At 47.3% G+C, this 15,344-nt stretch overlaps 1 protein-coding gene across 1 annotated transcript in view; it reads right to left on the minus strand.

Annotated features, from left to right (window-relative positions):
- The window catches only part of EPB41L4B (erythrocyte membrane protein band 4.1 like 4B), a 316,007-nt gene that overhangs the window by 27,085 nt on the left and 273,578 nt on the right, over positions 1-15,344 (minus strand). Inside the window, exon 13 of the mRNA XM_088445740.1 lies at positions 12,111-12,141. Coding sequence (XP_088301866.1) covers positions 12,111-12,141 — 31 coding nt within the window. The remainder of the gene's footprint in view (positions 1-12,110; positions 12,142-15,344) is intronic.

The following is a 15,344-nucleotide window of genomic DNA, read 5'->3' on the forward strand; positions in this document are numbered from 1 at the left end:
CTAAAGGCAGGCTTCCTAATGCGTTTCTTTACCAGCATGTAATTTCGTCAGAGGATGTGTTAAGCCTGCCTTTAGTCTATATTGACTGCCACTACAAGCAGGTGTGAGTGCAGTGCTACATTTAGTGGCTGACAGGCGATGAATGCTGCCATACGGGTAAGCAGTCCTTACAGCTCTACTAGTCGAGTTTGTCTGGAGACTATACCGGAGTGACAGTGCAGCTTTGCGGTGCCATCTGGGTAAGCAGCCCTCACAACTCTATAAAGCTCTAAGCGTCTCATCCCCTCGATCTCCACCAAACTCCTCCCTCCATGAGTGCCCCATAATAACCAGACAGAGACTTGTATATGGCGAATTAGAGGTCAGAGTTTATTTGAATTTAGCACTTAGTATTATTACAACTGCTGCTACTGTGCTGGCTTAAACAGCACTGCGGGACAACAGCCCCTTATCGCCCTTGAATCCTGTAATCAACCAAGGGCAAAGGGTTCCCCTTCCACAAGCCCTGCATCGTAATCGACCGGGGTGCCCCTTCTTACCCAGGGACAAAGGGGTCCCCTTCCGCAAGCACTGAACCGTAACTGACCAGGGTGCCCCTTCTGTCCCTTGCCCATAGGCCTGCGAGAACGCACCCCGCCCCTTCTCCTGGCTTTTGCCCTACGGGCTGTGCCGCGCCTCTCCACCTCGCCTTGGGGGGGGGGATGTCTCCTTGGCTTCGCTAGCGCCACCATGTTGGCCGGCCCGCAGTGCTGCACCACAGCTAGGTTCGCACTGAACCGTAGCCCACCACCATAAAACCCTTGACCTATCACGCCTCCAGTGTTCCTAACAGACAACACTAGGTCCGCATCTGGCAAGTGTCCTCCGTCTGCCCTGCATAAGTGTGCCCACTGACACCACATTTGGCTGTGTGTGAGTACCTTACCCTCCTCTCAAACAATGAACTTGTCACAGGATTTTGTACGTGCCCCATCTGGCGCCCTCCCCCCCCCCCGGGATCGGTCCATCCCCTCCTGGGTGTTGCCCTGGCCCACACTAGTATGGCTCTGTTGGAGCCGCGCCTAGGGTAACCCAGGTTTGCCTAGACTGCATATAACTGGTCTAGTGACTTCCCACTTGCGAGCCCCTCTAACCTAGGCAGCGGGTGTTCATTGTTTCAGAGTCGGCATCCCGTAGCATGAGACACATTTCACCTATTATTCAGCCCGTCAGTCTGTACCGTCCTGTTGTCACCTCCCCTGTCGAACCTTCACCTGCTTGCTTTACTAATTACTTGATGCTGGGCGACCCGAGGGTGGGTAAAGGTTCGTGAGGGTGGGGGTGGGGGGAGAGAGAAAGAAAGGGGGGGTTTGAGGTTCGAAGGCGCAGAAGGTACCCCGTCAGAAGGTAAAACCCAAAACCTCCCAGGGTCCTTGGCTAATCCTGGTCCTTCTTTGAAGGAAAGGAAAAGGTGAATCCCTTCCCAAATTCAACGTTGGCGGGCAGCTACCCCCCGGGTGACCCTCTGCGCAAGGTAAGGCCCTACTCAGGCATCGACCCCTTTGCTAGATTGAATGTTTTTTTTATAACTGGTGGATTTCCATCTGCCAATGCTTTTGATCCTTTTCTCCGAACAGCTTGACTCAGATGCTGCAGTGGCCGCTCCTATTCTAAAAGAGCGCATACCATAATCTCTTACAAGTCCAATCGCCACAATGCATCGCTTAAACACCTGCTTGAATTGGTATACCGTTAATGGTGACTTATCTGCGTGGGATAGGAATGCCTGACCTCCTTCCACTCTGCATGCAATGTACCCCCTTACCAAGCTGACCGGGCAGATTGCAAAGTTACTGACCTCCTGGAGGGTTACCCATTTATCTACCCCTTGCTGGTCCGTCTTGGATCTGGGTATTTTGCAAACCACGACGGACTCGCTTACAGATACATTCCTTACCCTCATGCCTGACCCTTTGCATTTCTGTGATGCCGCTACCAATTCACTTATCCTAAATGCGCTCCTGACCTGAGCCCTCGACTTCTTCCCTTTGTACATACCCCACAGAAAGGAAAGCAAACACTCTTCCTCGTCCTTACCCTTCTTAGTCCTGGCTTTTCTATTTCTCCCATTCTTCCCATGCTGACCTGTAGCTCCTCCATGTCGCCGGCGCCAATGACTCCCTCACTAGTCTGCTGATGCCGTCCTGATAATCTGCCATAGATGAGGTGGGCAAGTTAGACCTATTTGCTGCGCCTGCGGAGCTGCTTGCCTGATCGCTTTCCACTGGCACCGCGACAATGCATCCGCTATTGTGTTATCCATGCCCGCGACATGTTTGGCCTTAAAGTTAATATTGTGCCGGAGGCAGCCTAGGACCAGGTGCCTGATCAGGTTGATCGCTGGGGGCGAAGCTGCGCTCTGCCTGTTGACTGCCTGCACAACCTTGAGATTGTCACACCAGAATGTTATCTCCCTGTTTGCTAGCCTGCTGCCCCACAGCTCCACAGTCACTATGATTGGGAACAACTCCAGAAACAGCAGATTCTTAGTCAGCCCACTGCTGTGCCAGCTCGCCGACCATGAGGCAGCATACCATTCCCCTTCCTAGTATGCCCCAAATTCTATGGACCCTGCTGCGTCCGTGTACAACTGAAGCTTTTTGCTAGATATTGGTGGTGCTGGCCAGATGCGAATACCATTGAAATGCTGCAGGAATTTACCCCACATTCCGAGGGTTGACAATGTAATGTTGTGACGCTGCTTCCGCACCCCTGCTGTGGCCCTTTCAAGCCTCCTGCAGAAGATTCTTCCCTAAGACTCTGCAAGCAAAAGTTCAGCAGCCCCAGCAATGACTGGAGCTGCTTGAGGGTCAAGTTTTTTGCTTTTGAGAATGTGCTCAGCTGCTCTCCCAGTTTGGACACTTTGGCCCTGATTCAGAGCCGCTCGTAAGCGGCCGCTCGTTCGTTCTGACCGATGTTCGCACATCTGCGCATGCGTACGGATTTTAATACGCATGCGCGAACCAGTCAGTGCGGCCGAAAATCGTTTGTTCGCTATATAGCGAATGCCTGCTATTTTGAGTGACAGAAGGAGGCGTATGTGGGTGGTAAAAGGGGAAGGTGCTTGAAAACGGGGGTGTGGAATTCGAACGCAGGCGTGCTTAAAGGTCAAAACGGGCGTTTTAAGGGAGTGCATAATTAATACAGCAGCGTCATTGACCACGTCACTTGGTTTTTTTTTACTCAGAACTGCTCGCAAAATAGCGGTTGAAAAAAACAGCCACAAGAATAGCGAGCAGTTCATACGCTGGTCGATGTACTCGATTAATCTAATAAATAGCGGACATGACGTATGGTGCGAGCGGCAAGGGGGCATATTTTTCAAAATTACAACCGCAAGTTTTGCTCGCTCATTCAGACTTAGAGGCGTGAACAGACCGCAATTAGCGAACGGTTCATTTGAATAGCCACCCCTTGTTTTAGAATGAACGACCGCAAATAGCGAGCGGCTCTGAATGAGGGCCTTTGTCCTCTGGTAGCCTGCATAACATGTTCTCGGTGTCTAACTCAGTGTCTAACTCAATACCAAGGTACGAGAACCTAGTGGATGGTCTCGGTTTTGTCAGCTGCGATGGGTACCACGAACGTGTGGAAGAATGCCTTAGTGGACTTCATAAGTTCCTCGCATTTGTTGGTATTCCCCGGCCCTACCACCAAGAAGTCATCTAAGTAATGCGCTATCGTCTTGCTGCCTGTCCCTACTTCTAAACACCAGTGTAGGAATGTGCTGAATTTCTCGAAGGCGGCACATGAAATGGTGCAGCCCATAGGCAAACAACAATCGATGAAGTAACTGCCCACCAGCTTCAGGCCCATGAATCTGAAGCTTTGGGGGTGCACAGGAAGGAGCCTGAAAGCCGGATTGATATCAATTTTACCCATCAGGGCCCCTTCCCCGCATCCTCTCACTATGCTGAGCGCGTCTTCAAATGACTGATAGACCACGCTGCATTGTTGTTTGTCTATTGTGTCATTAACAGATCTTCCTTCTGGGTATGACATGTGTTGCATGAGTCTGAATTTCCTGCTACTTTTTTAGGAACCACGCCCAGGGGGGACACAACTAATTGCCGAAGAGGGGGTTCGGGGAAGGGACTTCCTTGCGCACTTTCTCCCTCGCGATGTGAGGAAATTCCGAGGCCGATTTCAGGTTATGGAGGCGCACCGCCCCCGTGACTTCACCTGATATTGGTAGCTTGAACCCTTCCCGGAACCCGTTCACCAAGAATTCTGCGTCTCCCTTGTTGTGGTACCATCCTAGCCATTTCTGCATCTTGTCTAACTTCACCAGGGTCACTGCCTTACTTATGACCCTGTGTCCCCCGCACCTCTGTCGTCTGGCGTCCCGACTGCTCTTTTGAAACATTCCATAGCTGGATGCCCGGCATTGGTTGTCGTTAAATGCGAAGCATTTTCCTCCTCTTGGCCCTGCAAGCTAGGCCTCCCTGATGTGTATGCGGGCTTCGTGGACTGACCGTCCCCTTTCGGCTGTGTGACCTCCAGCCATACCTCTATGTCCTTCTTACCAAAATCCAGCGTCGTTCACCCGTTGTGTGTCTTGCAAAAGGCCTCGTCATACTCTCTCCACATATTACCTTTCCCGCTTGCGAACACACCATGTATCATGTTCATATAACTTAACATGTTCATGTGGTCCTCTGGCCTGGTCTTTAGATAGCATTCCACAAACATATACATCCCGTTCAACCATTTGGTATAAGCTTTGTACCCCATCTCTCCACCCTTACCGTTATTGGCTGTGCGGTCCCTCTCCTTCTTGGCCTCGTTTGTCATCGCCCAGATATCAACGTACTTTCCCTTCCCTTTCCTCTTTACTACCTTGCTCCGCACCCCCCTGTCAATTGTCGTGGTTGCACAGGTTTGCTTGTCCTCTGGGCCTAGTGCCTTGTCATTACCCTTAACTCCTCCCATCTTCTGCTGCCCCTGACCTGCGCCCTGTTTACCCTTCCTAAACTGCTTTTTAAACAATCTAAAGAGCCTAGGTTTGCCCTGAGTCTGATGTACCTGAATCGATTGCTGCCATCGAAATCCGATGACCCTGTGTCTAATACCACCACCCCATCATTTGCATTATTCTCACCTCCTTCCTCGCCCTCAGCTGTCTGTGTATTGTCTCCTGGCCCGTGTGGGCTGCCAGGTTCGCCCCCTGGCTCCCAGTCTCTCGTCGCTGCCAACCGATAGTCACCCAGTATCCAGCGCTCGCCTTCTGCTATCCTCCCCATTTGGATTGTCTCCCTGTGACTTGTGCCTGCAATAACATTATCAGAAATTGTTACCTCCCGGTGAAAGATTGCCTCTTCTTCCACTGCTCCTGACGCCCTGCCATCGACCTGCGTGATGCCCGCGTCTGGACAATGGGTTTGACTAGCGACCTGTGTTACAGTGGGCTGCACCCTTTCTGCTTGTGCTTGCAGGGGCGGAGGCACACTATGATGTCGGGCTGGGGCTGGATGCTGCTGTGGGAGGGTGACCTCTGCAGGCTGTGCATAAACCCCCCTCCCTTGCTGGGGTATGCAATTGGGAAGCCGGTTTCCCGACTGTCATATCCCGGCGAGGGTGAAATGCCGGGCGTCTAGATGCAGACGCCCGGCATTTCCCCGATGCCAGGAGATTGGCGCCCGGCATCCCGATCGTAGTGATGACAGGCGCCACAAGCGGACAGCCGCGGGGGGGGGGGGGGGGGGGGAGGGTTAGGTTTAGGCCACCCGGGGGGGACTTAGGGTTAGGCACCCCCCCAGTAGGGTTAGGCTAGGTGGAGGGAGGGTTAAGCACCCCCGGGGGGGATTTAGGATTAGACACCCCCCCGGGGGATTTCGGTTTAGGCAGCGGGGAAGGAGGTGGTTAGGGTAGGCACTTAGAGGGGGGATTAGGGTTAGGCACTTGGGGGGGAGGTTAGGGTTAGGCACCCCTAAGGAGGGTTAGGGTTAGGGGGGTTAGGTTAGAGAATACTTACCTATCCACGATCGGGATTTCCAGCGCTGTCGGGTTTCCGCTGCCGGGAACTCTGCTGATGTCGGGCCGCCGCTGCCGGGAATCGATCCGCCGGCCATGCGGCCGGCGGTATTTCCCCTTGCTGGACCCCTAGCCCTGTGTCATTGGTACATGCGGGGGTAGGCCCCAGCTGCAGTGTGGAGGCAGCCCCTAGCTGTGGGTAGGGTGGTTGGCCTTGCAAGTAGTAGAGGCGGAGACCTGTTGACCTGCTGGGGGTAGGGGGTGGGGACCTGCTGGTGGTAGGGGGTGGGGACGTGCTGGGAATAGGTGACCTGCTGGGGGTAGGGGGCGGGGATCTGCTGGAGGTAGGGGGCTGGCTCCTACTGGAGTAGGGGCCTGGGAGCTGCTGGGCCGCCGGTTGTTGTGGGTGGGGTCCCCCTGCTGTAGCCCATTTGCCGGAGCCTGGGTAAAGGAAGCAGACGCCGGCTGGAGATGAGGAGCAAGGGCTGGTTGAGCCACGCGGGGCTGGCATGGGAAGTCTGGCTACTGATGGGCCCCGGCTGCCGGCTGTATCTGCGTGCCGGCCGCAAGCTGGGAGCCCGTTGCCTCTTGGCTGCGGCTGGCGTCCTGAGGTGGCTGGGGGAGGAGGTCATGTTGCCGGCGATCATCGCTGTCTGCAGCCTCAACAGGGGAGCCGGAAGTGAGTGGCAGCCATTGGTGGCAGATATCGGGTGTTGGGGGCGGGGTGGATGAGGGGAAGAGTAAGGGGGAGTGGGAAGCCGCCGTTACCTGCTCCGAGGCTGATGCCCCGGAGCCCGATGCCTCGTCCGCAATGATCAACTGCCCTTGGTCTGCTCCCGCCTGGAAGTCACGCTGTTACTGGCCAGCCCTGGCTACGTTCCTGATGATTTCCTGCTGCTTCCCCAATCCTGTTCACTGCGGAATCTCCGTCCTCTTGCGTGCTGGTGCTCCCGCCCTGCTGCTGGCCGTCGGGCCTCTCCAGTCTCCTCTTCCCCCGAGGCTCCCATTTCCCTTCTCCTATCCTCTCCCGTGACCCACCCCTTCCCCCGTGCCCCCCCCCTTCCCCTTTCATCCTTGTTGTTTATCCCCCCTTGCGACTATGCGTCGCTCTGTCCCTTTTAGCAGAGTTATGGTGGGTACACACTGGGCGATATTACTGCACTTCTAAGTCGGAAACAACCAGCGATGCGCACTCCCGCTGGTCGTTTCCGACATTGTCCATCGCCTGAACATGCAGCACAATCTGACGATGTCGTCAGGTTGCTGCATGTTCGGGAATGGGGGAAGAGAGCCCGGCGCTGAACGATATCGTGAACGACATTGAGCACACCCTGCCGGGAACACACTAGACGATATCGCTCAGGGAGCATATCGTCTAGTGTGTATGCACCATTAGTTTGTAGACTATACTGGAGTGTGCAGCTTTGTGGGTGAGAAATCATATGCCCCATTAATCATTACTGCGAATATCACCGACTTACACCCCATGTTTATTGCTTCATATTGTGTTAGATCAGAACAGTGTTCCTCTGCTCTCTTAATCCTTTGGAAACTTGGTGCCTGGCTCAGTACGGATTGCAACTGCGACTGCAAAAGCATGCAGTCTCATTGCAAAGGTATGCTAATAATCTGTGATTGCTATGCTGTCGCAGCACAACATAAGGGATGTCCACCTTACCCAGACATCCGTAATACTTGCAAGTCTGCAAAAATATCAGCAACATTGAGTAACATCGGTGCCTTATGCACACTTGCACAAGGTCTGACCTTACTTAGCAATTGCTAACCTCATCGCATGCAGTGAAAGCCCAATCTGCGTATGGCATCGCAGTGATTAATTTATGCATGCCCCTGCAAGTGGCGAAATGCACTGGTACGCCTGCATTTCGCCTACCACCACCCCATCACCTCCCCCAAACGGTACTTCCTGTCAATCGCTCTGCAATGGGTCTGCGTAGTCACTGCAATCACAGTCCCGATCGCAGTGGAGAGTTCACGCACAGTGATACTCATGCGCAGAACGCAACAATCGGCCGATTGCGTGCGTAATCTCTTTTGCGATCTCTGCTGAATCAGGCCCTTGGACACTAGTTTAATTGATTAAGGAAAGGGATGGATTATACTTCTTATTTAGGTTTTATTGTTTATTTTCTTTAGCTTTGTATGTGTTATTTATACTTGCTGGGACCCATGCAAATTTGTATCTAACAGATAATTTAATACATTATATTTTTTTACTATTACACCTGGAATCTATATTGGATCCATTTAGGACACTGATTGACTGATACAGCGCAGTCCCTATTCCTGCTTTCACCTTCGGCCATCATCCACTGCCGTATCTCTACCTCCTCACATCTATACATGAGGAGATCCTGGCTCAAACCACATAAGTTCATCCACGTCTCTCAAATCTCCTCTTCAGCCTTCCACGCCAGTTCCAACCCAAACCAATCCTCAGGCGTGACACCTGTCACACAGTTAGGATTTATACAGTATGCGTGTATTGTTTGTCAGCAGGACACAGGGTAAGGTGATAACTTGGGTGGACACTTGACTCTTGTTATTTGATTAGTGGGCCTTTGGTGGCACTTGTTTACCTGGCTATACCACTCTCCTTATGGGAGTGGCATAAGCAAGTTCTCTTGAATAAATAAAAGGCGTGTTCTCTAGAATACTTGATGTTATGTCAATTATTACAAGTGTCACTCTGCTGTGGAAGTGAGGACAATAGGGACATTATCAGTCTGTCTTTCTCCATTGTCTCCTGGATGCCCCTGCACTTTATCAAGCTCAACATGTCAAAGACAGAACTAATGTTCCGTTAAGCCGGAGTCCACACATCCTCCTCCTCTCCCTCTTTCTTTACAACAATATCTACTCCTCTATTCCTTAAGTCCACTGTCTGGTTGTCACTCTTATTTTTCATGTCTTTCACTCCCCACATTCATCTGTGCTCTCAACTTTTCTCTAGCATCAAACAATTACTCATCCTAGACACGACCAAAACTCTAAAGCTGCCCTTCCACTAGCAGATCTCAAAACGACTGCACGATTACGACATTGTAATCATGTAGTCGTTTGTCAGTCTGTGATGTGCCTTCACTGAACGAGCAGTCATTCAGTGTAGAAACATCAATCATCTGCAAACATGCTGAACCTGACGTTATCGTCAGGTTGTCCAGCATGTTTGCCCAATGATAGATGTCTAAACGACCAGCGGAAGCACACATCGCTGGTCATTTTAGACATATTTTAAGCAAACGGTTTTCAAACAATTATCGAACGATAATGATATTGTTGTCGTTCAATCGCTAAATTTAATAGTCTAGTGAATGGGCACCTTAATTTACACACTTGTTCTCTGCCACTTCAATTACAGTAACCTCCTCCTCTCTGGCCTCCCTCTCACTAAACTTTTCCCCTATCTTCAATGCTGCTGCACATGCTAATTGCTCCTCACACCAAATCAAACATTCCACCAGTCCACATGGCTTCAAACACTCCCAAAAACATTAAAGTACTCCTCTTATCTTGTATTCTACTGCCTCAGCTCACCAACTTCACTCCACCCTTGTGTGTAGCAGACTCCCAAATTTTAGCATATAAGCTCTTGTAGGCAGAGTACCAATTCCTTGACTTCACTCTAACCCATTACCTATCCACCCTTTGCTAATGCCACGGTCATCAATTTTGAATTCTACATCTAGTATTGTAGCTAAACTCCTGCACACAGATGTGTACCATGCTGGTGTGCTCTCATTTCCCTGCTCTGTTCTATATAAATCATTGGAAGGTGGTTATGGCCCACTTTTCCTCTCCCCCCATCATTGTACGGCACTGCAGTCCTTTGTGGCACATCATGCTGCTGGGTAACAAACAGTCACACTAACTCCCTAATTTAAAAATGTGGAAAAGGTAATCAAGTAGTAATGAACAAAATGTAAATTTATTAATTATACTATTATTTTTGCACCATTGAATTAACTAACTTGATTTATTTTTTTATTATTTTCTTCTCTCCTGCTCTCTTTACTCTTAAATATTATACATCAAAGCACAACATCTGTATATTTTGTAGTTATGACTTCAAAATACAAGCTTTTGGCAGACACAAGGAGACTTTTTTTAAGTACTTCTGCAGATGTTTTTGCTTTTATTAACTTATGACATTCACATGCTCGAAATCTTCCATTAATTTAAGCACCATTAGAAAGCTGTATTCTGCAAACCAGAAATTACGGACAATTAATGCAATTATCTATATTCAAACAACATTGAAGAGACAAACATAGATCTGTTTTCATAGAGGTACAAAAGTGTTCTATTTACCAAGAAGAGCTAAATTCATCAATTGTTTATGTACTGTATGGCAATGTACTAATAACAGCTTCCAAAAAGGTGTACATTGATATATTTGGAAGTACAGATGCGTCCTCCTACACTATTGCCACAGTTGTGCCAAACAGCCCTCAGCGTGCCAGGACCTGTGAGACTCAGCTTGCATTGAGCATCTTTTACGCCCGTTGTGCATCATAGTCGCAACGTAATGCAACTAAACCACTTTGCGTGACTGCACTGATTAATCTGATATGCGATATCTGTGTGCGACTGAGTCTGAATCTGCATACAAAGTGCTACGTTGCAGCGGCTGCTGCTGTTTTCATGCCAAGTTCATTTGTACAGATTCAAACTCAGTCGAACAGATATACAAGTGTCGTATATTAAATTAATCAGTACAGTCACTGCACAAGCTGTGACACTGCACAAGCTGATTCGCACAGGATCCTGTTAACTCGTGCCAGACATTGAGGCTAGGTGTGTGAGGACACATCTTTACAGATACAGATACAGTTACAGTACACCTCAAAATAACCCATAAGAGGATAATAAATGCTACCTATGCAATGTCTGTAATCTATAATGAAATCTATGTGTACAAGTATTAATGGGATAGATGTATGAAGCTTTGGAAAGTGATAAAGTGGAAAGTAATAAATGACCACCCACTCAGATCCTAACTGTCAAGTTATAGGCTGTGTTTAAAACATGACAGTTAGGAGTGGATTAATTGGTCATTTCTCACTCTCCACTTTATCACTTTCCAGACCTTAATACATTTGCCCCAATGTCTTTTATAAACCATAGAGCATAAATGACTACTGTGGTGCCCTCTAAGAATGTGTATGCATATTTTACTGTTACTTAACTGCTGTGCTAATCTAAACCACAAAGAAATATATCATGTTAAGCCAAAACCTCCAGTAACCCAGTAAATACAGGGGACATATGGTTTCTCACTTCCAACAGACAACAGTCACATCTGCTTTGTGTAAAACCCATTCCCAGAGAGCAACATTTTTCCTATCGCTTATGTATGTTTTACAGAAGTGACATAGCCTTGACAGGCCCTGCCAGAATAGGCTCAGATCCTCTCTTCACTTTATATTAAATACTCGGGCACAGTATATCCTCAGGGCTTCAAGGTATGCTAAACTCAGCAGATAAGATGCATACACACGTATCGATTTGCTAAATGAACGATTTTAGTAAATGATTTCATTCATTTTTTCTAGGGCAAAATGAACGAAAATAGTTTACTAACATCGTTCATTTACCAAATGTAATGAACGATTTTTACAAACTACAAACGAATTTAGATACTTACCTTAATGAAAATTGTTCAGTTGGACAGTCAGAATGGACGATGAACTACAAACTACAAACGTGAATGCGCATGAACGATTATCATTCATTGTTGTACATCTGAACCTGAACGATTTTTTTAAACGATTGAACGATAACGATTAAATTATAGTTAAATCGTTGAAAAAATCGTTGTGTGTGTACACTCGCCTTTAGACATTAGAATTATTACAGGCAATGTATCCACAGAAAAAGACAAATAGGTAATGAGAATCTATTCAATAGGATTAATCTATGTTTGTTTAAAAAATGGTAACGTTAATTCAATATTTACAAATTATGCTAGGAACACTAAACTCAGTAGCAGAGATGATAATAAACAAAACATAAATTTTTCTTGTAAGGTATGATGCAACTCAACTTAGTTGTCACTCCTATGAACATTTACCTACCAGAGCTGAGGGGCTTTCACTGGGTTGATAGCTGTAGAAAATAAGCATAAAATATGTTAAGTCTCACTAAATAAACATTGCTTATTATTGAAAAGCAGTTTTGAAAAACAAACGCATTTGTTTTGCTAACATTTTAAAACAATTTCCAATTACCGGTATTATTTCTTGTTTAGACTGTGCCACTATATCAGACTTCCAAAGCACTCGTACAACTTACGGAACCCATACATCAGCAATCAATTGGGGCAATTCCCCATTTCGCAGATGATGGTGTCAAAATATCTGTAATATATGCAGACATGCCGACATTCTGGCTGCCCCTTCTGGGGGGCATGGCCACGCGCTTGCGTCATTATGGTCCCGCTCCCGCTACACAATGCCAATAATCCCGGCATTGTGAAGCAGGGTGCGGGGCCAAAATGACGCGATTCGGCATGAATTGTGTCACAGGCCCCCCCTCGCTGCCGGGTATTCTCACTTATCGCGGGGGAGACAGGAGGGGTCGGCACCTTGTGGGAGGCTTGCCTGCCTTCCCGGGAGGCCGGGAGCGGCACCCGATTTTTGGGAGTCTCCCAACCAAATCGGGAAGGTAAGCAAGTATGAATATATGGGGTTCAACGATTGCGAGCAAAAGGGATAAGAATCGGTAACTCAAATTGGATTTCACCAACCAATCGGGGCTGTAGATTACTAGTATTATTAGTAAATAAGCTTTTATGATTGGAAGAACTGTTATTTGCTGAAAATTATCTACAAATAACTGAAAACTAATGTATGGGTGCAGATTGGTGAATTGGAGAATCTTGAAATTAAACGTGAAAAAAGTTAAATCTCTGAATCGTTTTTAACTAATTGCTGATGTATGGGTCCCAGATAATCATACCATGAACGTGATGCATTTTTATGACACACTGATCTTTAGTAACTTAAATCAGAATGGACTAGCACTTTACATTAAAGGCAGATCTCTGCGAAATCCAGATTCAGTTAAAGTACGATCTTTATCCTCATCCCTTCTGGTCTTCTAGGTTCTTGCAGCATACCCAACCTGACTTTGCAACAATCATGTCCCACAATACACAACATGATATGATCATAACATAACTAATTTTATTTACAGCCTAACATTTACAGCACAAAGAATATGAATAGATTATGAGAACTGTAAATCTAGGAAAGCACATATTAAGCGCTAGTGTACCACTCGTCACAATTAAAAAACAAAGACCTACATTGGAGGAATTGGAAGAGGCTCTGAAAATCATGCCTACTGGTAAGAGTCCAGGCCCTGATGGGTATACAGTTTCATATTATAAACTGTTTAGGACCATCCTTCTACCCAGGATGTTTTCGGCATTTAATTCCATATCTGATAAGATAGGCTTTTTGTCTCAGTCTCTTGAAGTCAATGTTGTGGTTATCCATAAGGAAAGTTAGGACTCCAGCTCTATGTTCCAGTTTATAGGCCAATCTCCCTCCTGAAAACAGATATCAAACTATTTGCCAAGTTAATTGCAAACAGACTTAAAATTCTCCTTTCTGCCTTAGTCCATTCAGACAAAGTTGGTTTTATCCCGGGTCGTGAAGTATGAGACAACACCACAAAGGTTATTGATTTGATGCATCTCGCTGTGACAGAGCAGTCCTCAGCCCTTCTGATCTCCACTAACACAGAGAAGGCCTTTAACAGGATAAAATGGCTGTTTATGAGGGGATTACTGACACACATGGGGTTGGGCCCTACCTCCTTGCAAAGGATTCTGGCCTTATATTTTACACCTACAGCGCATATTAGGATCAACGGTGCCCGCTCTGATTTGGATTACCAATGGTACCAGACAGGGATGCCCCTTATCCCTGCTTATTTTTGTTTTGTGCATGAGGCATTGGCTAGGGTGATCAGATTAAACACCAACATATCTGGGCTGTCTGTAGATGGTCGTAAATATAAGCTGGCTCTATTTGCAGAATACTTCCTGGTCGTCCTGATCAAGCCCCTCTATTTCAATACCTAACCTCGTTTCTGAATATTGGGAATTTGGTTTCCTCTCTAATTTGAAAATACACTATTCTGAATCTATGGATGTTAACCTTACGGTTCCCCCCACAGAAGTAGAAGGTTTAAAGGCCTCTTTTCCCTTCTCCTTTCATCCCTCAAAACTTAAATATTTAGGGATTTTTTTTGAATCGTGACCTATCGAGGTTATATTTAGATAATTTTTTACCCCTCCTGGCAAAGATCAGAGACTGGCACCGGGGCGCAATCTCGTGGCTGTGTAGGACAAGTATAAATAAAATTAATATACTTCCCAGAATACTTTACTTGCTCCAGACCCTCCCAATTTGCATCCTAGGAGCTGCTTTCTGAACATTCACAGTTTGGTGAGGGCGACAATCCCACTTTAGACATGATGTGCTCTTTAGATGTAGACATATGAGGGGGTTTATTCTACACTCTTTCCTAGGACCCCACTTTTTCATAATCCTGATTTCCCCCTTGGGAGGACCTCCTGCTTCTTTCACCTTTGGACACAGGCTGAGGTGGTGTGTGTTGGCCAGCTGGTCCAAGACTTGTCCTCAACATTTTCTCTCCTTAGGCTATAAACTTCTCATAGAGGATGCTTTTTCCACGTTGCCGTGCTTCACGGCTGACTGGGAAAGAGATCTGGGTATACAACTAGAACTTAAAGATTGGGATAATATCTTTCAGACCACAATGTCCTGCTCGGCAAGCTATTCGGTAGTGGAGACTCAGTTTAAGGTTCTTGCCGGCTGGTACATATGCCCCTCAGTGCTTGCTAAACTATACCCTGGGGTTCCCCCTACATGCTGGAGATGTGTCTCAGCTGTTGGTTCCCCTTTCCATATCTAGTGGGAATGTGCTGCTCTATGACCCTTCTGGAACTCTATGATATCTTTATCTAAAGAGCTTGTAGGCCAGGAAGTTAGCTCAGAACCTGTTTTCTGGCTCCTTAATAGGATTGACGGTCTTGTGTCATCTTATTGAAATTAAAAACATCTCAATAGTGCAGCCAAGGCTGTAATTCCAGTCCACTGGAGATGTCAGACTCCTCCAACTATAGCGGATTGATTCCCCAGATTGAAATTCTATTAAACTATAGATGATCTTATGATGTCTGGAGCTACTAAATTTTATCAAGTTCAGTGATATCTGGGGACCCTGGTTTCTATTTAAAGACCCTCCCTCCTATTCAGGCCACATTAGTGGGGTTT

The sequence above is a fragment of the Taudactylus pleione genome, unplaced genomic scaffold (assembly GCF_031769625.1).
Source record: "Taudactylus pleione unplaced genomic scaffold, aTauple2 ptg000386l, whole genome shotgun sequence".
Taxonomy (NCBI): domain Eukaryota; kingdom Metazoa; phylum Chordata; class Amphibia; order Anura; family Myobatrachidae; genus Taudactylus; species Taudactylus pleione.